The sequence below is a fragment of the Mytilus californianus genome, unplaced genomic scaffold (assembly GCF_021869535.1).
Source record: "Mytilus californianus isolate M0D057914Y unplaced genomic scaffold, xbMytCali1.0.p SCAF_9, whole genome shotgun sequence".
Lineage (NCBI taxonomy): Eukaryota > Metazoa > Mollusca > Bivalvia > Mytilida > Mytilidae > Mytilus > Mytilus californianus.
In genome coordinates, this window is record NW_026262745.1 from 81,508,389 (window position 1) to 81,533,907 (window position 25,519).

At 32.4% G+C, this 25,519-nt stretch overlaps 1 protein-coding gene and 1 long non-coding RNA gene across 3 annotated transcripts in view; one reads left to right on the top strand and one right to left on the bottom strand.

The window, feature by feature from the left end:
* LOC127716465 (protein furry homolog) overlaps positions 1–25,519 on the top strand; it is a 631,222-nt gene that overhangs the window by 515,746 nt on the left and 89,957 nt on the right. For both annotated transcript variants that reach the window (XM_052222678.1, XM_052222679.1), the window contains one exon: positions 23,098–23,292. In XM_052222678.1, the coding sequence (XP_052078638.1) occupies positions 23,098–23,292 (195 nt within the window). The remainder of the gene's footprint in view (positions 1–23,097; positions 23,293–25,519) is intronic.
* The window catches only part of LOC127716526 (uncharacterized), a 331,247-nt gene that overhangs the window by 300,818 nt on the left and 4,910 nt on the right, over positions 1–25,519 (bottom strand). The window lies entirely within an intron of this gene.

Sequence of the window (25,519 nt, forward strand, 5' to 3'; positions counted from 1 at the left end):
GGGGGGGGAATGTGTCTGTGAACAGGTCAACTGAGCTATTCTGATCACTTGGCTTCCTTCTTCCATCAGTTAACATTCACAAAAATATTCTTCTCTGAAACTATTGGACCAATTGATTCCAAACTTGGCCACAATCATCATTTGGGGTAACTAGTTTAAGAGAATGAGTCTGATTATATACCCCCTGCACACAAATATAGCCAACATGGCTAAAAATAGAACATAGGGGTATAATGCAAGTTTTGACGATTATCTTGAAAACTGCTGTTGATAAAGAAAAGATGACAGTGGCAGGAAAGTTTAGAATGTTGAGATGGTCATCAACACAGAGCCAAAATAAATCTCACCTCACTGCAAGTTTAAGATGGGCCCTAGCACCAGTTTGAGTGGAATTCTTTGCAAAATTATTCAAATAGACTCTGTAAGAAAAGAACAAAAAAGATCATACTGAAAAGTAGTACATATTTAAAGCAAAATAGTTCCTATGCATAGGTGTAAATATAAAACTATGTAGAATATATTTTAGTAATTAAGGTATCAAGTGAAAGGTGAAGGACTGGTGATCCTTGTAGACCATATATGGACTGATAATTTTGAATAATACAAAAATGTATGAATGAATTCTTAAATTGAGGGCATATATTGCCTGTTTCTCAGATATGAAGTACCTGGTTTGGTGTATCCAAAGTTCCGGTAACCAGTACGGTCTGATGTATAAATAATGGTATATTGATCTCTCCCCTACTAAAATATTTGGAAGTAAAAAATTTAATGTGGATAGGAATGAGGGCTAAGAATAGGTGGTGTGTGTCTTGTTAAAGTTTTAGTACACAAACTGGCTTAAAATTGAGAGAATGATGTTGCACACATAAGAGAAGTTATCTCAAGAATAAATACACCATAACTTTAAAAATACAGAAGAGAATACATATCAAGCACGGGGAAACTTTCTAGGGCCTCCACACAGCACGAAAGACAAACTCTGTTTATATAATAAAAAAACTAAGGATATGGGGTATATCCATCCATGACACAAAATCAGTACATGCACAGCAATAAACACACCAAAAGCAAAGGAACAGCGCTTTTATTGCTGTTCTTCATCTCAAAGTCACAGTGAGGATTTCAACACGGAGCCAAAAAAAATCTCACCTCACTACAAGTTGAAGATGGCCCCTAGCCTAGCAACGGTTTGAGGGGAATTCTTTGCAAAATGATTCGAATAGACTTTGTAAGATGTACAGTAACACCACCAAATCGGTCCAGGTCAAAAAAGAACATACTGGAAAGTACCGGTAGTACATATTTTTTAAAAAATAGTCCTTATGCATAGGTGTAAATATGAAACTATGTAGAATATATTTTAGTAATTAATGTATCAAATGAAAGGTGAAAAAATCTCTCACCTCACTGCAAGTTTAAGATGGCCCCTAGCACCGGTTTGAGCAGAATTCTTTCCAAAATGATGTCTATTTACTAGGGATGTCAACTCGGTGAACAATTAATAATCTAGTAATCGTTGGTTTTATCGAGCGATACTCGAGTACTCGCTAGGGAATATATCTACAACATGGAAACACAAAAATATAACTTTACATTATGTGGTTTGTTGTTCAACGTGCGAAAAACCATCTACATAAATATCTGAGACAAGGAATTACACACCATAATTAATAGCTCATTACATACAAGTACTAATTAAGCAAAAAAACAATATATTAATTTAATGAACACCTATTTAAAAAGCATAACAAGGAAAAACCAGATCAAACAAAAGTATTTGGTAATCGTTAAGAAAACACATTTAATGTTTACAAAGGCATAAGGATTAGAAGTTTAACTATTCACTGAGGGTCACTAGAGGATGCAACAAATTTATTTTGGAAACATTTTCTTGTCAACTATTGTTGGGGACAGTCAGTTTTGCAACTTTGTAAATTACAGTCTTGCAGACGAAAATATTTGCTCTGACGGTACCGATGTGATAGAATGGCTAAGACATGTTAAGTTTAAAGTATAAGCCTGATATAGCCCACGCATTTTTTTAATAACAATTTAGCACAAGCATTCGAAACAAAATGTATTTTATTTACTAGTATGATTAATCAGTGATGAATATTTAATTATCTGAAAGAGGTTCTAAAGAAGAACAATTTTATATAAAGAAGACAGCAATATTCTAACAGGAAACCGATTAGTCGAATATCGTTTTGGTATTCGATACTTGGTACTACCGAGCGATTCTCTAATACTCGAGTACTCGTTGACATCCCTACTATTTACATCAAAACTGTCTCAATGACCTCTTATAAGAATTATTGCCCTTAAATGACAAATTTTACCATTTTTATGCCCCCGCCGTAGCATTAAGTTTTACCCTTGTCCGTCTGTACGTACGTCCGTATGTACGTCCGTCCGTACGTCCCAAAATTGGTTTCCGTTCTCTAACTTGAGTTTGCCTCAACCAAATGTTATGAAACTTATACACAATGCTTATTACCACAAAACACAGACCAAGTTTGAATTTTGGTGGCGTCACTTTAACCGTTCTAGAGTTATGCCCCTTTATAAATGGAAAAATTGCAAAATTTTTAGTTTCTGTTCTCTAACTTAAGTTTGCCTCAACCAAATGTTATGAAACTTATACACAATGCTTATTACCACAAAACACAGATCAAGTTTGAATTTTGGTGGCATCACTTTAACCGTTCTAGAGTTATGCCCCTTTATAAATGGAAAAATTGCAAAAAATTTTATTTTCTTCTTAATATCAAGTAATTTTTAAAATTGGAGTTATTTTCCTTTGTCCATGATTATAGTTAAATCAACTACAATCAATGCTCTATACAATGCAATGTTTAATTTTGACTTCCACTGATAAAACACAGATCAAGTTGAATTTGGGTAGTGTCACTTTAACCATTATTGAGTTATGCCCCTTTATAAATCAAAAGATTGCAAATTTTTAGTTTCCATTCTGTAACTTAAGTTTGCCCAAACCAAACATTATGAAACCTATACACAATATTCATTACCACAAAACTAAGATCACGTACAATTTTTTTGTTTCCGTTTTCTAACTTTAGTTTGCCTCAACCAAATGTTATGAAACTTATACACAATGCTTATTTTCTACATAATACAGATTAAGTACGGTACGAAATTTGGTGGTGACACTTTTACCATTCTTGAGTTATGTCCATTTATAAACATAAAAATTGCTGATTTTTTTTTGTTTCCGTTCTCTAACTTTAGTTTGTCTCAACCAAATGTTATAAAACTTATACACAACCGTTCTAGAGTTATGCATGTTTACAAATAGAAAAATTGCTGAATTTTTAGTTTCTGTTCTTTACTTAAATTAGCCTCAACCAAATGTTATGAGACTTACACACAATGCTTATTACCACAAAACGCAGATCAAGTTCAAATTTGGGTAGCGTCACTTTTACCGTTCTTCAGTTATGTCCCTTTATAACTATATGGTATGCAAGAGGGGGCATCATCTGTGTCCACATGTGGACACTATCCACATTTATTTTTCTTCATTTTTGCCTATTATCTTGAAAACTACAATAGATAGAGAGAAACTTAATAGCAAAAATGATTACCAAAACATTAGATCTTTAAATAAGTCAAACATGGCCAAAATTGCCTGTTAACTCCTTATTGGAGTCATTACCCTTTCTAATTCAATTTCATGAACAGAAAACCCTTTAAAATCGTTAGACTTTTACAACTTTCTGACGTAATTGATCTAGTTTTACAAAGACCTGTCAACAATTTGTCAGCTTTATTTATCCTTTTGGTAAAAGGAATTTGCCCCTTGAACTGTTAAGGAAAATATTTTGCGGTTATGCAGTTGTAAACTTGGATTCTACTGGCTGCCAGGCCATCTGCTAAATAACTATGTTCCTCGTACACAACCCAATGAAATTGCCCCAAAAAAGAAAATGTCTTACAAAACATCTGCCTGTAGCCAACCAGCAATTGTGTTATAACCTGTTGACTTAATTCATATGTGCTATCAAAAGAACAAACCAAGGAACACACCGCCTCGTGATGACCTTAGTGTATTGCCCTAGATGAGAAGACAAGTTGACCTTTCAACCGGTCTGTGTGTGGAAAATTCCACTGGTTGACATCTACATGCAAGATGCAACCCAGGGCGTTAATCATTGAGAGGAATTCACATGAAATATATTTAATATACTTCTGTGTAATATATCATACAAAATTAAAATGTATAAAAGATGTAAAATAATGTTTAAAATCTAAATAATGAATAACAAGAATGTGTCCATAGTACATGGATGTCCCACTCACATATGGAGTCAGTGTTCTTAAAAACAATAGTAAAGGAACAGTTGTTAAAAACTTGTGGGCAGTGTGTAGTACAATCTGTGTTTACGGAAGTTTCAGAAAAATCATTGATTAGTTCGTTTAGATTGACGCCTTGCAATGATTCATTAAATGTTTGTGTACTGTTTCCTTGTAGGGTTGAACTCGGATGCTTTGGCTTAAAGGAAGTGCACAGTGGGGGGTCTGCTAAATGGCAAAGGCGGAGCTTTGTATTCCTTTGCAGATGTATATATAGTATTTTGTCTAACTTGATAAGTAATACAACTACGTTTTGTACTCATGACAGCGGTGCTTCCTGCTGTAGAAATATTCCATAGAGGAAGTAATGTAGATGAAGGGCCAATTAGCAAAGTTTTAGAGGCACTGTAGAGCTGGTGCTCGGTAAAGCATGAATATTGGATGATTTTTCACCAACAGTTGAAGCTAATTCTTTAGGAGGTTTTGGGATGCTTTCTGTTAACGTCTGTCCCATACATATCTTATCATCATTATCAACCTGCTGGAACAAAGAAAGTGATGCTACTGATTTATGTCCAGCAACAGCCATTATCTGTACATTACAATATAAGTTTTTAGCTGAAACAGTTGCCCCGGTAGCTCGAATAGAATGGTTTGTGTAGATTTCAGACAAGTTGCACTTCTTGTTCAAGTATGTTATGAAATTGCCTAGCATTTTTTCGCCCACAGGGATGTTATAATACCGTGTAGGGTCCTCCTCGCAGAACTGATCTTTCGGTCTTTGCAATAGTTTTTCAAACGACGGATTTAATTTATTTATATAATTTTCAGAGGAGGACACGGGACAATATTCGACACCAGAATTTTCTGGCATTATTCCTGAAGTTTTTTCTTTGTCACTGCTGTGATGGTTTTTTGTCAGCTCATCCAAAGTTTTAACAACCTATTTAAGCCCTGTCTTCAAGTCTTTTTTTCACAGAAAACGTCAATTTTGTCATTTGTGGCATATTTTCAGTAAAGCACAAATATTGGATAATTTTTTCACCAACAGTTAAAGCTAATTCTTTAGAAGGTTCCGTGATGCTTTGCGAATATTGAATTGAACTTTAATTTGAAGTCCAAATGGTATACTTGGTGATAGATATATTGATATTGATATATAGTTTCCTTCTGTCACCTTCGTCAATAGACAGATAATGCTGAACGTCTCCTAAACCCATGCGTTTTAGTTCTGCCATTGCCGCTCTGAAATTTGAAACCCATTGGTGGCCTTCGGCTGTTGTCTGCTCTTTGGTTGGGTTGTTGTCTCTTTGACATATTCCCTCATTTCCATTCTTAATTTTATTTCATTTTTCACAATGTCAGATTTTTTATTGTACCGTGGAGCCTTTAAATATCTATTCAATGAAGATCTCAAGCACTGCAGTGAATTTATTTTAAAATGATTTCAATCAGCTTTACCCACATCCATATAGAAATAGCCGAACGTTACATCTAGTTTTAATGTGTCATTATGTTCGAATCCTAGATCCATTTTCTTTTCTTTTAAATACTGCGGGATAAAAGTAGCAGCTGCTATATTCTGCTTTATCGTCCCCCGCACAACGCATTGCAGGGAACATAGAAATACCATGCGTTCATCCGGTCTTGTTAGCGCTCTCAAATGTACAGTTCCTGCCAGATTTTTATGAAACTTATATCATAGGTTTATATCAGCAATGTCTTGGACAAGTTGGAAAATCAGTGCCGATCAAATATTTTTAAAAGAGTTATGCCCTTGGAAATATTGATTATATGGAAAATTGTATCGTTAGCCGTCTCATGTGTACAATTCTTGCCAGATTTTTATGAAATTTATATTATAGGTTTATATCATCAATGTTTTTGATGAGGTAGAAACTCATTGTCGATCAATTAAAAGAGTTATGCCCCTTGGAAATATGATTATATCGAAAATTGCATTGTTTAAGCACTCTCATGTGTACAATTCTTGCCAGATTTTTATGAAATTTAAATTATAGGTTTATATCATCAATGTCTCAGACAAATTTGAAAATTGGTGCCGATCAATTATTTTTTAAAGAGTTATGTACCTTGGAAATATTGATTTTATGGAAAATTGCATTGTTACTGCTCTCATGTGTACAATTCTTGCCAGAATTTTAAGAAACTTATATCATAGGTTTATATCAGCGATTTCTTTGACACTTTTGAAAATAAGAGCTGATCAAATATTTTTAACAAGTTATGCCCCTTGGAAAAATTAATTATAACAGAAATCCCATTGCATTTGCTCTGAAGCCTTCAATTCTCTAAGATATTTATAAATTGTTTTAAAGAACAAAAAAAAGTTGTTTTTTTTTAGTTATTCCCCTTGGATAGATAAGATATGTGCAACGCATGGGACATTGGAACTCTGTTCTTTTTTCGTTTGATCAGCACTCATTTTAAACGTTTTTGTTTGATTTCTTCATCAGTTGTGTCAACAAATTGTCTTTTACCAGGCTCCATCTTTAGAAAGCATAAGAACACATCATCTATGCGCTACATGGAAAATCAATAGATCATCAGGTTATGCGATCAGTGGGCGGAGCATACACATTAAGAATAAGGGTCAAAATATGCAGTCAGTGGGAGGAGTATTCATGTGTATATTGAACGTCAGGATTTGAAAAGTGAAATCTAGGTCATTTGTGATTTTAGTGTTTTATTAATTATATACTCGATACAGTGAATACTGTAAGCATAACTGCACAAAAATGTTATTATGCTTTGACCCAACTAGCATATAGCTATCATTGTTATGCTATTTCATGTGGAGATAAATAGTTTTTGATTTTAATTGCATCTTTAAAAAAATATCGACATCTGATTAGTCTCGGATTCAATCATCAACCTTGTCTTCTTATATTTCACCTATATTTCTCGTCCTCATTAAATATTATGAAGCTTAAAATAGTGACCTATTCCAGCAGCTCATCCCTTCCACTCATTTCATAATAAGTGTCCCCCCCCCACACACACACACACCCCAAGATCTTTAAGGGAAGGGTTTGGGTTGGGTTGGACGTTGTTTAGCTCTCCCTAGCTCTATCCAAGATAGCAGACGTTGAAAAACAGAAGACCAAAATAAAATGGGGGAATATAAGAAGAATAAAAAACTACTCTCAGACGATAAAGCAAATTAAACATGTATGCTAACATATTTTAAGCAATGCTTAATTGCTATGAATGATTTTAAAGGAGATGTGAAGTATTTACAACTAACTTAGACAGCAACCCAATAAAACAACAAACAAAACAATTTACTTCTAAAGTTCAACCTACGGTCTTCTACAATGGACATGTCATTACAATATTTCTAGTTTTTGAACCTCCCAAGTCTAGCTATAATATATAGAATAGTTCTGAATACATGTAAAAAATTATCTTAATAGCAAAAAATGAATTCAGATATTACTTAAAACAATGAAAAAAATCAGCAACAAACTTCTAATATTTGTTTTGAGGGATTATTTATACTATGCATGCTATATGAGAGAAAGAGAAATAAAGAAAATTATAAATTCAAAAGACGAAAATACTTACTGTTGGCATTTTAAGATTATTCTTAGTTGTATGTTGTCTACAAGAATTGTAAAACAAGTATAAACATAGATATACTTAATCATAAAACAAAAAGACATTTATATGTCAACATATGGACGGTCTCCCACAAAAGATTATGCCAATCCAGTATGTTAAGCTTTGAATGGTAAGTACGATAAGGGCCTTATTCGCACCCAACATTAAATGGTATAGTAAATAAATATGAAGACATGTACAAGTAAAACAATAACAAACAATATAGTATTAAATTGTATGCTTAATAACGTTTTTGGTAAAATTTGTTGATTCTGATATGTTGACGGCCTCATAGTGAAATCTAAAATAGCATTGCAGAACTTATCACCTTCGTTATAACCAATGACATTATTATGATTTGAATAAGAATGGCGAAACTACTATGTTTTGAATTTCAGGCGCTTACAATAGGTCTTATTCAACAAATTACCCTTTTGAGTATTTTTCTCAAAAAAGTATATTCAAGAAGTCCAATAAAACAAAATAATCTCAAAAGAGAAAGATTTAATTGTAAGGATGCTCATTATTCAAATATAGAAAAAAGAGACGTGGGGCATTCCAGATTGCACTCCATCTACAATGAATAGAAAAGATCTTCAACAACAAATTAATAACCATACATATGTAAAGCTTGACATTTTAAGGATCATTTTGAAAATATCTGAGAAACCATTGGAAATATATTATTTGTGTTCTTATATGTTTTAATTTTACTAAGTTTCACTCTCTACACTTTTCGATGCCTATTATGAATGAAAAACATTCAGGTGGAAGCGGTCATACTTTTCTAACACAAGGAAATAAACAAACAACTAAAGAAAAAGTAAACGAAAAACATATCTGTTTGAGAAAAAAAAATCGATAAAAAGGTACAAACACAGATGATTAAGACGTCTTATTACCCCTCCATTTCTAGTGTTAATACATTCCCCCCTAAAAGAAATTGGTAAATCTAAAAAATTGTATTAGCCTTTTGTAACTTGTTCATTCTTATTTATCTGCTGATTGTGCTCGTCTTGCTAGGAAATATCTTGAATTTGAGCTGCATCAGCATGAATCATTTTGAGATTTGTCCTGAAAGAATCAGGCTGAGTGACAAAATATTTAAAACTATGATGATGATAAAATCAAATTCTAATATATTTATTTTACTCTCAATTTCAAAAAGGTTGGATACAATGAAATTGACACATTCTATTGACTTATTGTTTTGGTGACCACTTTACATTTCCTATTATACATTTACATACATAATGATGATATACAGAAAGAACTTGTGTAATTGCTTTTAAATTCCTGAATAATATTATTGAAATCAATCAATTGCATCTTGAAAATTCCGTGTTATTAGAATGTAATGAAATTGAAGGTGGTGCTGACAATATTGAAAATTTGAATTGCTTAATGTAATTGAACCCATCTCTGAACATTTCCAATTTTTAGTTTCAAATATATGAAGGATAGTCCTAAATTACAATGTTCATAGAATATTATCTCGTAAATTATCTAAACTGATAACATAATTTGTTGGGGGAGAGAGATATACTGTGGATTCATTATTTATCTTTGGATACTAATTTTTGTGGATTTCATGGATAAAGGTGAACCTCGAGTTTAGATATTCAACTAAGTATAAATTTTCTACAGTTTAGATGCAGACATTTTACAAAACCACAAAATCAAATATCCTCGAAATCGCATTTTCTTTTTTTTATCAATCGACGAAAATTGATACCCCTGAAAATAAATGAATCTACAGTAGTTTGGTTTAGTCATGTTCCATATTTATATGCCCGTTTACTGGACGTATTATGGTATACTGGTGTGTCTGTCATGAACACTTCGGTTAATAACTCAAGAGCGCTTTCACTAATTTTCATGAAACTTTGATAAATTGTTTATATCTGTAGACGTAAGCTCCCTTTCAATTTTATATAAATTTTAGATTTTACGTTTCCGAGTTATTGGATTTTATTCATAAAAATATTTGGGATTTTCCAGTTTTCGGACTATAACTCGAAAATGCTTTGAGCAATTTTCACTTAAATATGGTGAATTGTTTATATATATTGACATAAGTTCCATTTCGATTTTTTTTAATTTCTGATTTTACATTTTGAAGTATTGCGACTTTATTCATAAAAAAGGGGGGGTTCCAGTTTTCAGACAATAACTCGAAAATGCTGTGAGCAGTTTTCATGAAACTCTGGTGACTTGTTTATATCTATTGAAATAAGCTCCCTTTTGTTTTTTTATATATTTCTGATTTGACATTGCAGATTTATGGAACTTTATTTGCTGAACATCTAAAACTGTCCATTTGTCACAATTTTGAACAGTTATGGAATTTAATTTGTTCAATAATCGTGGCCACAAACTTAGTTAAACTTGAGGTGGCCTTAATAGTGCCTAATTAATCATGTTTTGTGCTAATGGGTACCACTATGTGTGCATGTCTTTTTTATGCCCCCGCTGTAGCGGAGGGGGCATTAAGTTTTAACCTTGTCCGTCTGTACGTCCCAAAGTTGGTTTCCGTTCTCTAACTTTAGTTTGCCTCTACAAAATGTTATGAAACTTATACACAATGCTTATTACCACAAAATACAGATCAAGTTTGAATTTTGGTGGTGTCAATTTAAACGGTCTAGAGTTATGCCCCTTTACAAATGGAAAAATTGCTGAATTTTTCGTTTCCCTTCTCTAACTTAAGTTTGCCTCAACCAAATGTTATGAAACTTATACACAATGCTTATTACCACAAAACACAGATCAAGATTGAATTTTGGTGGTGTCACTTTTACTGTTCTAGAGTTATGCCCCTTTACAAAAGGAAAAATTGCTGAATTTTTCGTTTTCGTTCTCTAACTTTAGTTTGCCTCAACCAAATGTTATGAAACTTATACACAATGCTTATTACCACAAAATACAGATCAAGTTTGAATTTTGGTGGTGTCACTTTAACTGTTCTAGAGTTATGCCCCTTTACAAAAGGAAAAATTGCTGAATTTTTCGTTTCTGTTCTCTAACTTAAGTTTGCCTAAAATGAATGTTATGAAAATTATACACAATGCTTATTACCACAAAATACAGATCAAGTGTGATTTTTGGTGGTGTCACTTTTACTGTACTAGAGTTATGCCCCTTTACAAATGGAAAAATTGCTGAATTTTTTGTTTCCGTTCTCAAACTTAAGTTTGCCTCAACCAAATGTTATAAAACTTATACACAATACTTATTACTACAAAACTCAGATCAATAACAAGTTTGGGTAGCATCACTTTTACTGTTCTTCAGTTATGTCCCTTTATAACTTTATATGATATGCAAGCTGGGGCATCATCTGTGTCCCATGGGCACATTCCCCATTTATTTTTTTTCGGGAGGGGGGGTCTATTTGAGAAATGCTCCCAGTATTTCTAGTGGATATTATAAATTCATTTAATGTATAAAGATGAGCTAAAAGGGCAACAAAGCGTATCATGCGCTCATGACGCAGCACTTTATTATTCATTAATTTACACTGAATATAAGCCTTTAGATCTAAAACTTCAAAGACCGAAAGTCTGAAAACAGTTCATTGATTATACGTCAGTTAGTTGAATAAAGCATTCCAAACAGAAAATGGTGTTAATTGTAGAATTGCACATTTGATTGTTATTAGCTTGAATAGAATCCTGAATGACTATACAGGAAAGATATCTCTATGATTAGTTCTCTAAATTTTGGCACAAAGTCAATTTAGATGTGCACACTCTGACTCACTTTTTACAGTCAATATTACACTTTTATGCTGACAGCATTTGATCTCTTGTGGAGAGTTGTCTCATTGGCAATCATACCACATCTTCTTATTCTTATATTGAATCATTGCTCATTGTTGAAGGCCGTACGGTGACCTATAGTTGTTAATTTCTGTGTCATTTGGTCTCTTGTGAAGAGTTGTCTCATTTGCAATCATACCACATCTTCTTTTTTATATTTATGACTTACACTTTACTTTTATATAAATGTGCATGTGGGTGTATGATATTGAAATATACCAATGGAAGGGGGTATGATATTGAAGTATACCAATGGAAGGGGGATATGATATTAAAGTATACCAATGTTCATATTCTGCTATGCATGCTATGTCTGTCACATCATACAATACTCACATCTAGTAGAAGGTGTAAAAGCCAGGAACGTGAGACAAAACCTGTAATAATATCAGTTTGACATGTGTTAACATGTATGATCTATGACAGATGTAAAATGTCACTGGTGAGTTGAGAAACTGAGACTGTGACAATTAACAAGTTTTAAGCTCAGCAGTGAGTGTTCTAAATGGCCCTGTAAGATTTTGTCATCACTTGGCCTCTGTTGTTGTCTGTCATCAAAACTTTTAAAAACATCGCATCCTCTGAAACCACTGCGGGCAATATAATATCAAACTGTACCAGAATATTCCTTATGGAGTCTAGTATAAAAATTGTATCAGGTGATTTGATCCATAAACAAACATGGCCATTGTAGCTAAGAACATAGGGGTAAAATGCAGTTTTTGGCTTATATCTCAAATGCTAATCCAATAAGAGCAAAAATGACCAGGGAATAATGAACAGCAGGTCAAGGTCTATCTCCTGTAAACCTTTCATAAAAATCAGATGTTTGAGTGATTGCCTCTGGAATGTGATTTTATTTTTTGAATTTCACAGTTTCTGGCCTTTAAGACAAAAGCTAAAACAAGTAAAAGCAAAACTGGCCTGGATTAAAATGATCATCAGGTCAATTTCTATTTTTCTATGCAATTTTCAGAAAAATAAGAAAATTAAAGAGTTGTTATCCCTTAAATGTCTAATTATTGCAAATTTCAATTTTTTTGGTTGTTATCTTGTAAAGTATAATAGATAAAGAGAAAAGGAGTAAGTTTGGTATGGGCCATATTTGGACCCAAATAATAAGTCCATAGTTTGAAAATAGAAAATGTTTCAAGTTAATGAAAAGACACATAAGAAAGTGAAATAGTAATATTTTTGTGCAGATTTTCTTATAAAGTGTTTTAATGTACAACCCAAATAGGCCAAAAGTAGAGATTTGATGAAATTTGACAAAATTGCCTGGATTTAAACAAAGTTTAGGCCTAGGAAACAAAATAAACTTTCAAATCATATGTGTAAAATGTTATTATAACTAGCATAATGTTAAAAGATATCTCTTGTCGATGCATGCCCTCTATTGTTATCAGTCTTCATATGAACATTCTATACTGTGTGATGCTGTTTCAGATTTATCCTTTTTTATACGACCGCAAAAAAATTTTTGTGGTCGTATATTGGTATGACGTTGGCGTCGTTGTCCGAAGACACATTGGTTTTCGCACTCTAACTTTAGTTTAAGTGAATGGATCTCTATAAAATTTTACCACAAGGTTCAATACCACAAAAGGAAGGTTGGGATTGATTTTAGGGGTTATGGTACCAACAGTTAAGGAATTAGGGGCCAAAAAGGGGCCAAAAATAAGCATTTTTGTAACTTCCAGACATAACTTGTGTGTTAGTGTATGGATCTCTCTGACATTGTACCACATGGTCCCATATCACAAAGGGAATGCTGGGATTGATTTGGGGGTAATTGCCTCCAAATTTTAGGAATTAGGGGCAAAAAAAGGGGCAAAAAACAAGCATTTTTCTAGTTTCATGACAATAACTTGTGTGTAAGTGTATGGATCTTTCTGAAATTGTACTACAAGGTTCCATATCACAAAGGGAAAGCTGGAATTGAGTTTGGGGGTAATTGCCCAAAACGTTTAGGAATTAGGGGCCAAAAAAGGGGCAAAAAACAAGCATTTTTCTAGTTTCATGACAATAACTTGTGTGTAAGTCTATGGATCTTTATGAAATTGTACTTCAAGGTTCCATATCACAAAGGGAAAGCTGGGTTTGAGTTTGGGGGTAATTGCCCTAAATGTTTAGGAATTTGGGGCCAAAAAGGGGCCAAAAAACAAGCATTTTTCTAGTTTCCAGACAATAACTTGTGTTCAAGTGTATGGATCTCTCTGAAATTGTACTGCAAGGTACCATACCACAAAGGGAAGGCTGGGATTGAGATTGGGGTGATGAATCATAAGGGGGTTCAAAAATTTTGGGGGGGATTTTTTTTTCCTTTTTTTTCTTTAAAATTTTCCATTTTAGATTGGTTATTTCTGATTTATATATAAAAGCAAATAATAATGATATTGTTTGAATAGGTGTTCTTAGACCACATTCATTCTGTGTCAGAAACCTATGCTGTGTCAAATATTTAATCACAATCCAAATTAAGTGCTGTATCAAGCTTGAATGTTGTGTCCATACTTGCCCCAACTATTCAGGGTTCGACCTCTGCGGTCGTATCAAGCTGCGCCCGGCGGAGCATTTTATTAGAATTGGAGTTATCTTCCTTTGTCCATGATTATAGTTGAATCAACTACAATCAATGCTTTATACAATGCAATGTTTAATTTTGACTTCCACTGATAAAACACAGATCAAGTTGAATTTGGGTAGTGTCACTTTAACCATTATTGAGTTATGCCCCTTTATAAATCGAAAGATTGCAAAATTTTTAGTTTCCATTCTGTAACTTAAGTTTGCCCCAACCAAACATTATGAAACCTATACACAATATTCATTACAACAAAACTAAGATCAAGTACAAATTTTTTGTTTCCGTCTTCTAACTTTAGTTTGCCTCAACCAAATGTTATGAAACTTGTACAAAATGCTTATTACTACATAATACAGATTAAGTACGAAATTTGGTGACAACACTTTTACCATTCTTGAGTTATGTCCCTTTATAAACATAAAAATTGCTGAATTTTTTGTTTCCGTTCTCTAACTTTAGTTTGTCTCAACCAAATGTTATAAAACTTATACACAACCGTTCTAGAGTTATGCGTGTTTACAAATAGAAAAATTGCTGAATTTTTAGTTTCTGTTCTCTACTTAAGTTAGCCTCAACCAAATTTTATGAGACTTACACACAATGCTTATTACCACAAAACTCAGATCAAGTTCAAATTTGGGTAGCGTCACTTTTACTGTTCTTCAGTTATGTCCCTTTATAACTATATGATATGCAAGCGGGGGCATCAACTGTGTCCACATGTGGACACTATCCATATTTATTTTTCTTCATTTTTGCCTATTATCTTGAAAACATTTATTGAAACTGCAGGTTTCCGGTCCTAAAAACCAATGGAAGTAATGGCCTGTTTTCATGAATTTCGAGGAAAGTTTAAAGTTGTTTTGCATTTGTGAAGTCATGAAAAGAAAGCTGACATGTAAATTTTCCACAAAGAGACCTATTTCCTATCTTGTTATTGTGTTAACTATGATTTCTTATGATAATGGTCAATAAATCCTGATTTGAAATAGCTAGAAATAGGTGGACATATTAGGGCCTTATTGAACCTACTCCTTTTGAACAGTAAAAATGACCAGAACAATATAAGCCAAATTTGCAGAAATCGTCAAATGACCCATTATTCGAGTTATTGCCTTAAAATGAATATTTTTACCCTTTTTGTATTCATGTACAAGAATTCGTTCGGTCTTTAATGCGCATGCGCTAGTAATTGTCCACAGACGGCGATTAATTTTACTATAGATTTGTATGGGCAAATAGTTTTTATACCCGTATTACTTTATATTAACTTTTGAATATCTTCTTCGCGCCGTTAAATAAAGTTTATTAAAGGTTTAAACTGTGTAATGATGTAAATTTTATGAAAATAAGATATTTTAAACATCCGTCACTTTTGATTTAAAATTTGCTACCATAAATAGCGAAGTAGCCCGTTTAATGTATACAGAGAAGGCATTGTTTTGCGAACCCCTGACATCTATTTGTTTCAATAACAAATAGTATTCGTTATTTTCTTATTTTGTCGTCGATATTGTTATAATCTCCAAAGACAGGGAAATAAAATGATATTTTTGCCTAAAAATTAACTTTTGTAATTCTCCCGTCTTTTTATGGTTGAAAATTGAAAATTCTTTAATTTGTCATGGAATAGAGAATTTTACATGCTTGGTTAAGAAGTCATCGGCAAACACTTATACTTTTATGAATCGGTATGATTATATCCCTTAAGACTTTGATAAACAATATAATTGTGAATGTATACATGTTTACTCTACATTAAAGTAGCAATACTTGCAATACACAAGGTATATGTTTTTGTTTTTTTTTTTGTGTTTTCCACTTTTCAATCATTAGAGAGGATGAAGTATACAATGGAATCATTATGTTGAAAAGTGAACTTCCAACAATTAACAATCTTAATATATTTTTCATTATTATGACAAAAATAAATTTGCTAAAAGTTTCAAAGAAAATCTTTGACAAAATACACACGTATTATTATTAGGTTAGACTGGTGTTATTGTAGCGGATGCATGTGGAAATTAAAATCCTTCGGATTTATGACATAAAAGAAGAATCTTCATCGTTATTCCATATATCGTAACCATATAAAACATCAATTGGATTAGGTTCTTTGGTTGCACCAGCTATATTTTTAACACAACAAATGACATGATTTTTTTTAATTTTTAAAATTTCAATACTATTAATTATTATTCCATAATTTTTCCATAACCATAAGCTAACTAACAATAATATCTTCCCTGAAAAACACATAAACTTCCCAATACTATGATAAAGTTTAAAATATGTTTTTAACAAAAATATTTACGAATTAACTTTTTCAACTACATGTACTGCATAAACCTACACACCCCGGGATACCAACATTGATTTGTGTGATTCAAGTAGCTAATTAAGACTGTTCTCCACAGGGAGTGATGCGTGTAATCTGACCGTATATATATTATTAATTTCTCACACTTTTCTTATCATTTCAAGTTGAAATCTTTCAGAGTTTTATCTTTGACGAGTTTTTGATTTGGCTAAGTTAGCTACATGTATTTGGAAAATACCCCGTGTTTACTTAATACTTTGTCATAGTTCACGGAGATCCGTTACATATATTCCTTTAGAAATAAACATAATTATAAAATGATTAATTAAAACGAATATGAAAATAAATAAAAAATACTCGAAACTGTAACATATTTTGAAAAGTTTTAATTAAAATAAATCGCATAATGGATTGTTACTTGATTACACAACGACCGAAATCATAAAGTCTCACAACATGCATGGAGGTTTACATCTACTGTGTCAAATCATAGATGTTTATACATCTATGGTCAAATAAAAGATACACACACGTATTCCTCATTATCAATTTAAAGTCTAAGTAGACTTATAAGTCCATCTTTTTTTAAGAGGCCATAGTAAAAACAAATGTCTTGCTTTAGGAACGGACAAATCATATTTTAAAAAAACTCTTAATTCGACAAAAATGTTGAAACTGTGAAACTGACATGATGTTTGATTTTTTTTTATTGACCAAATGTTTTTTATTATTATGTTAGGTTGACGTTTTATTTTCAACTGAGACCATATGCAATCCCATTAGAAATAATTATGGTTCTCTTTTCACCGACATGTCCCTTTTTTTAACCAAGCTAATGTTTAAAGCTATTGCTTTAAAGTACATTGGAAAATTCCATTATTGTATGACAAATATTCTACAAATCATGATTTTGCATGGACAAGACTTTTGTGCCAGTGTGTGGCTAGTTAATTTATCATATCCAGTATAAAAATTATCCCAAGCAATGGAGTATAACATATATGGACTTCTTCCATCTGGCAGTAAATGGGTATTCTTTATAGCTTGCTGTTCAGTGTAAGCCAAGGCTCCATGTTGAAGGCCATACTTTGACCTATAATTTTTTATTTTACAAATTTTAACTTGGTTATAGAGTTGTCTCATTGGCACTCATACCACATCTTCTTATTTATATTCGCTTCATTGTGCTGAATGTATAAACACGCAGCCACGTCCGATGCCACATCTCCTTTACGTTAGCACATATATATATATATACCCTTGCAACAACTCTTTCAGGGGTTTGATGGCAAAAAATTCATTTTCGAGTTGCATTCGAAATTTCTGTTCTTCATCGTATTCTTCCTAGTCGTTCCTCTTATCATGCTTATTGAATTATTGCTGATTTGTTCTCGTTCCGAATATGCATGAACTATTTGTCACTCGACGCCAAGCAAAACCGTCAATCATATCCGCGCATGATATAAAATTAATCGTTTGCACCTTAAGATGCCGAAAACTTTGCAGTAGAATGTAAAAAATTTCTCATTTGTATTTCAAGGCGCATTCACACTAAAATTGTTCATTCTTTTTTATGTCTCAACCCTTCATGGGAAGCTTGTATTAATTCAATGGACAACCGACTGAATAAATCAATAGCATCACTAAACGCTTAACATGATCTTTCAAAGAATGTGCGATGGGTGCGCTGAAGGTTAGAAAAAGAGTTGAATTGAAACGGTATTGAATAAAGACTACGAGCTAGTGGTTGTCATAGAATGTGGACATACTGAGTGTTTTAAGTCAAGAAAATAGTTATAGGATACGGTGGTACTATCTGGATGCACAAACGGGAAAAGTTACCCGAGATGTTGAGATATTGAAATATAAGCGAAAAAAGGTTAAGTTCCGCTTAACTTCTATAAAGGAATTTAGCCTAACTAAAAAAAATGAGTGTTTAAACAATCTCTGCAATTGTTTAGTCATGACACAGTCTTTCGGATCAACTTGTACTTATTATATCTGCTAAAATGTAAAATGAAATTAGAAAAAAAACTTTTCCAAATGAAAAACTTTGGGATTCATGTCTAACATTGACAATATCACTTCTTTAATGATTTTGATGCGTCCATAACGCTTTTCTGTATTTACCTTTATTTTGATATCCAAAGTTATAACACACCATACAATTAATTGGTTAAATGTGTCTTCTTAAAACTAAGGAATATAAGTATGAGTATGATGGCCATAAAATCAGTAGGACATCATCATTTTCGAAGCAATAACATAAAGGTGTTAATTCTGTTAAATTATTTATGTTTATCTTACTACCTTTACATATAAAAGATCATAAATTTGAAATAGATATTTAACCAAATTTGATTACATAATACTTTTTATTTATTATTAGTGGCTAAAGTTATGTATACCACATGTATTGAAGAAGTGAAATCAATTTTGTTTTAAATCGTTCTCTATTTTAAACTTAGATGCATTTCGCCATCTTGAAGTTCAAAGATGAAAAAAGAATCAAACATTTCACTAAGTTCGTTAATAGTTAAATTGAGTTAATATGAGTTTATAATTTTTCTCTGTACCGATGTAATGCATTGTCTGTATGAGAATCAAAATATATATAGTCATTCAACCAGACATGGCAAAATTCAGTATTTTAGGTGGGCAGATTTCTTTTTTTTTTTCTTTTCTCTGTTTTTTTTTTCTTTTGTCTTATAAAATCAAATACTTCTATTTTTCTTAACAGAATTTGCATGTTTAGAAAAATATTCAAAGATTAAGAAAGAATTTTTTTCAATAGATACGCATATATAAAAATGTATAATAAAAACTAATTAAAATTATTATATTAAAACCCTAATAATTCTAATTTGATTCTAAACTCGGTTTCCTATTAAGTTACAAATTATTATACTATTGGATTAAAGCGTGGATATCGATCATCAAACATTCAAAACCTGTTGTGATCCGATATTTAATTATTTATGTACAAGTTGGCGTGCAAAAATCAACATGTTCCTCGGAAATACTGATAAACTCGTTTCCCTTTATAAGAACATTGAGTTACCTCCCTTTTTTGAGTACGAGTTGTCTTTCTTGACCGAACTAATAGTTCAGTATGTTTTTTTAAGAAACTTAAGTTGATCATGTTGATAGAGAGACTCTTTTTCTATGCCTTATCAGCTTTAAAAGGCTATATTGCCATGAGAGCTTTTTCAAAAACAAATATTTAAAAAAATTAAAAACCAATTGATCAGAGAACAATTGAAGGTCTTTCCACATCAATTTTCTAAATGATTGATAAGAAGCTACTTCCGGCTTACTCAAAGGTATTATTGGCGCCCAAGCATAGATTTTTTCATGGTGATTCAATAAATATATGGGTTCTTTATATTTTTGCCTGAAATAAGGGAGATAATTTGCTACTTCCGGTTTAAATAATGTCATATTCATTCTAATATGATAGCTTTATTCACACTGATTCCAAAAATATATGGTTTCTATATATGTTTGCCTGTAAGAAGGAAGATATTAGGTACTTCCGGTTAAATCAAGGTCACTTCCGGTCTCAAATGATAGGTTTCTGTATTGGTATTTAAAAAAATATAGTTTCCATGTATTTTTTTCATGAAATAAGTGCAAAAATGGCTACTTCCGGTTTACTTAAGGTCACTTCCGGTTGATAGTTTTCAAGGTCATATGTCACCCAACATTTTGCAAAAGACCCTATGGCTTTATCATGTACCAAATAGGAGGAGTAATCAATTACCCTTAAATTTAACCATTTCAGGGACAATAACTCCTATAAGATGTCATTGGATTGTTTCAGACCAAATGTATCATATCTCAATCACAATTAGGCAAACATTTTGCACTAGTTCTTTTATATATATCTTTAAAAGTGACAGAGGAAATCAAATAACAAGGAAAAGTCAAAATTTAGAATATGACCTTGACCTTTGACCTTGGCCTCAATTTCATTTGAATGAACCAAAGACCTCAAATCAATATACCTTAGGTATCTATCACTGACCATTCATGCTATACATTTATATATTCCTTTTTTAAAATACAAAAGGGGAAATAACTCTCATATGGAGTTATCGTATCGCTTCGGTCAAAATTGGACAAAACATTCTGAGGATATAACAAGCAATTTGGTAAAATATATTTGTCGTTTTATTTTACGGTTACTGAGGAGATACAGTCACAAGGAAAACAGTGTTCGGGGAGATAACTCCTACAAAGAAAAGTATTCGGTTAAGCAGGGTAAATTTCAAAGGCGCATAAACTGTTCGATATCATATACCAAACATCTAAGCGACATCTTGCGAAACAAAATTTATACGCAAGAAATAAAAGTGGCGGAAGAAGAAAAAAAAAATAAATAATAATTAAAAACCAATTGTTCAGAGAACAATTGAAGGTCTTTCCACTCATAAAGATCTATTTTGAAATAGAACTATTAAAATTTGGTGTAAAATATCATATTCAGCGTTTAATGATAGTTTATTGTACACTGATTCCAAAAATACATGATTTCTATACATTTTTTTCAAAATAAGGGAGATAAATTGTTACTTCCGGTTTGAAAGATGTCACTTCCGGTTTTATTTGATAGTTTACTTGATACTGATTCCAAAAATATATGGTTTAATATACTTTTACATTAAATAAGTACAAAAAATAGCTACTTCCGGTTTACACAAGGTCACTTCCGGTTGGCTTTTCCATGGTCAAGTGGCTTGCAACGTAATGCAAAAAGTCCTATGGCTTTATCACGTATACTAACGAGGAAAAAGCAAAGGTCAAAATCTAGAACGTCAAATTTACCTATGACCTTTAGCTCAATTTCAAGGTCATAAACCGAGGGCTTCAAATCAAAAGACCATAGGTCTTAATTATATATGGTTAATGAGTTATATCACTTTACGCCTAATTTTTAACATAAGAGGGGAGAAAACTCCAATTTAATGTTGGCGTACCATTTCAACCAAAATTTATGTGTTACGACATGTCGCAACTTACAATTTAGTAAAAATATCTTGTCGATATCTTATACGGTTTTTGAAAAGAAGTGAAAATAAGCCAAAATCAACATTTAAAATATGACCTTGACCTCTGACCTTAAAATTGAGAATGGAAATGGGGAACGTGTCAATGAGACAACAACCCGACCACAGAACAGACAACAGCAGAAGGCCACCAACAGGTCTTCAATGCAGCGAGAAATTCCCGCACCCGGAGGCGTCCTTCAGCTGGCCCCTAAATTTTCTTTTTTTTGGATCAAGGACCTCAAATCAAAAGATCCTTAGGTATCTATCACTTATGGTTTACAAGATAGAAATGCATATCACTAATAACAAATGCATAAGGGGAAATAACTCCCATATGGAATGTTCATATCGCTTCGGTCAAAATAGGACTGTATTTTTTCACCTAGCATTAGCAATGAGGCGAAATGTTATTGAAAACCAACTGTTTAAGGATTTAAAAGTGTACAAATACTAGAAGACTAACTTTAAGAGTGGTTTTAATTAATTTCCTAGCAAGCCACATCAACAGAAATGTCAATTTTTATCTAAATTGGAGTCATGCAAAATACAATCTACATTTAATTTTGATTGTAATGTTACACAGGTGCATCCCATGTTCAACATTACCTTCTCCTGAAACCACAGTCAAAACTGAAATAAGATTTGATTTAAATTAAAACTTTGCTCTGAGTGTTATTAATACACCTTATCGCTATTTGTCCGCCATTACTGGACATCACAAAAGTTCCCTTAAATTTTGACGTCATAATAGAAAATATCTGACGCCACAATGGAAAAGTGATTGTTGTATGACGTCAAAAGTTCAAGCGAGGCAGATTCTCGGGTCAAGCAGGAATAGCGATAAGGTGTATAGTTTTAAAAAGGGGTTTGAGAACTGCCATTTGTTGACAGTAGATATAGTCATGGTGAGCAACACAGGCTTCAAATAGTTCAAATTTTTTTTTTTGGGGTCTGCAGATACATTTAGCTAAGAAATCTTTCTAACTCTGATTGGCACATATTTATATTACATAAACTGTTTCAATGTTTATGTAAACTGTTTCAAATTTATTATGTTTATGTAAACTGTTTCAATGTTTATGTGTATGTCTCTGAAATCAGAGACAATTAAAAATATCTCCCCTTTAAACATGTGGGAACAGTAAATCACTGACTAAAGATAACAGATTGACTGGATTAATATTAAATGATCTTATTGCTTATGGAATTAGTCTGTGTTAAATTGGACAATCTGATATAATCAAATAATCTTTGATCAACACATCACAATTCATGAAAAAATAGTTAGTCAGAATGCCTTCCTTGAGATACAAACTGCTTAACACCAATCTGAACTTCAGTCAAAAATGATAAATTAAAGTATTGTGATTTCAGGATAATGATTTCTTCACTTTGCCTGACAGCAGACGACACTCTTTACAAATGTTGACACCTACAGGAAGTAGTGGGCATACACAATTTGGTAGTGTTCCTGACTTGAAGTTACTTGGAGCCATGAGTCTAGCTGAGTCCCCAATATCACCTAGTGATAGTATAAGCCTGCATGAAGAGAAAATAGCTGATACTGAGGTAGTAATAGAATTCCTCCAAATGAATTATAGAATTTGAGATAAAGTTATTAATAGGAGTATGTATTTGGTTAATGTTAATGTACAGCTGACTATGTATGAACTTATATTATACTGGAGAAAATATCCGAGCTAATCTTAATCAGTTACTTTGGCAGGGGATATTTTGCAAAAAAAAACCTCCAAGCAATCTTACATGTCTGTGAACCTATTCTCATTCGAGTGGATAATTCTATTTTTATACCCCATGCAACTTTCCCCACACAACAAAGTTGAAACTTTCTTGTTAATTTAGACATAATATGTAGATGTGCATATCCACAACAAATGTTTATCAGTTGACTTTTGTAGGTGTTAGTCTCTGAATCTGGTGAGATTTTGTTTGCCCAGTGACAATGTGGGGGCTGGGGGTACATGAGCGTGCTCACAATGGTTCTTTAAAATTAAATGTTTTATCTAAGGTTGCTTTTATAAATTTTGTTAAAAAATTTCCAAGCAACCTTACATGCCTGTAAACCTATTCTCTTGCAAGCTATAAAGGGCCCCAAAAATTACTAGTGTAAAACTATTCAAACGGGAAAACCAACGGTCTAATCTGTATAAAAAACGAGAAACGAGAAACACTTATGAACCACATCAACAAACGGCAACTACTGAACATCAGATTCCTGACTTAGGACAGGTGCAAACAATTGCAGCGGGTTTAAACGTTTTAATGGTATATATTATTTTTTATAAGTTTCTGTCTGTGGCTGAAACCAAAATTACTCGGACCTGGTTTGTCTACTTAAATTTTTGTCTCGCCTCAAGAAAGTCACAAAGATGAGACATAGGCCTTCAGTTTCCTGTGTAGGCAGCAGCATCAACAAATTGTGATGATGTCAGTTTAAGGGGAACCACTAATGGTATTTCTATGGTATTTGGTATGCAGTTGAAAAAAATTTGCACATCTCATTTCCAAGGAGATTATTTGGGCCTGCCCCCTTGGTCATGGTCTATTTAATTAGAAACTTAGCATAGTTTACATGTTGAAGTTTGTGATTAGGACAGTTTGAGTGAAACCACTAATGGTAATTCAATGATATTGGTATTTAGTTTTATAGTTATTAGATCATCTCATTTCCATGGAGATTATTTAGGCCTGCCCCCTCAGTCATTGCCTTTTAATTAGAAACTTAGCATAATAGAAAAACAAAGGATATGGGTATTCATCATAGTTTACATGTTGAAGTTTGTGATTAGGTCAGTTTAAGGGAAACCACTAATGGTAATTCAATGATATTGGTATGTAGTTTTAATAGCATTAGCATATCTCATTTTCATTGAAAGTATTTGGTCCTGCTCTCAGTCATGGTCTTTATTGACTTTAAAAGCTTTACATAGTTTGCATGTTAAAGTTTGTGGTTAGGTCAGTTTTAAGACAAATACCTCTATTATTTATGCCTAAATTCAAGTGCAACAGTATAATGCCGTAGACGGTTTATGACGTCGTGACTTTGCAAATTGGAGATGTTTTCTGAGAGTTATTCCCCTTTGATCAGATGAAGTAGAATGACATTTGTTTTGAAAGGTATATTTTCCAAAAAGTTGAAGTGTTCCTCAATTGGAAAAATATTTTGTTTGTTTCCCTTTTAGGATAAAAAAAACCTGCTATATATACACACATAAAAAAGAAGTAATCAAGGAAAAATGAAAAAGAAAAAGGAAGAAATATACACAAAAAGCAAACAAACAAATACCTTCGAGGAGGTGGTTACTCTCTATGAAAAGCAGATGTGTTGATGGAATGGGCTTCTTTTTTATATGAATAAAATGGAATGAGGGGTATACGTATACAGCAATCCAACAGAAAAAAAACACTGTCTGGAATTTGTTGCCTTCAGATTTTCTGCAATGTATTCCAAAGCAATTGCGAATATTTTAATAAATTCTCTAAGAGAAAAATATTGGTCAATTTTTTACAATACTGGATTTATTTATAGATATTTTATCATTAAAAAGGTGGGAAAATGTTTATAGCAACATATTTCATATAGATTTGTCCTACAGAAGATAATGATATCAATAATATAACTTCTACAAAAAATCAGGTTAACAAAACAAACAATTTTTGTGAGATATAGACTTTTTATGAAATATTACACCGCAAATAACTACAAGTTCCAATTTCCAAATTTTGTCAAAAAAAAACGTTATAAAACGAAAATGAGGTTGGTAACCTGATTTTG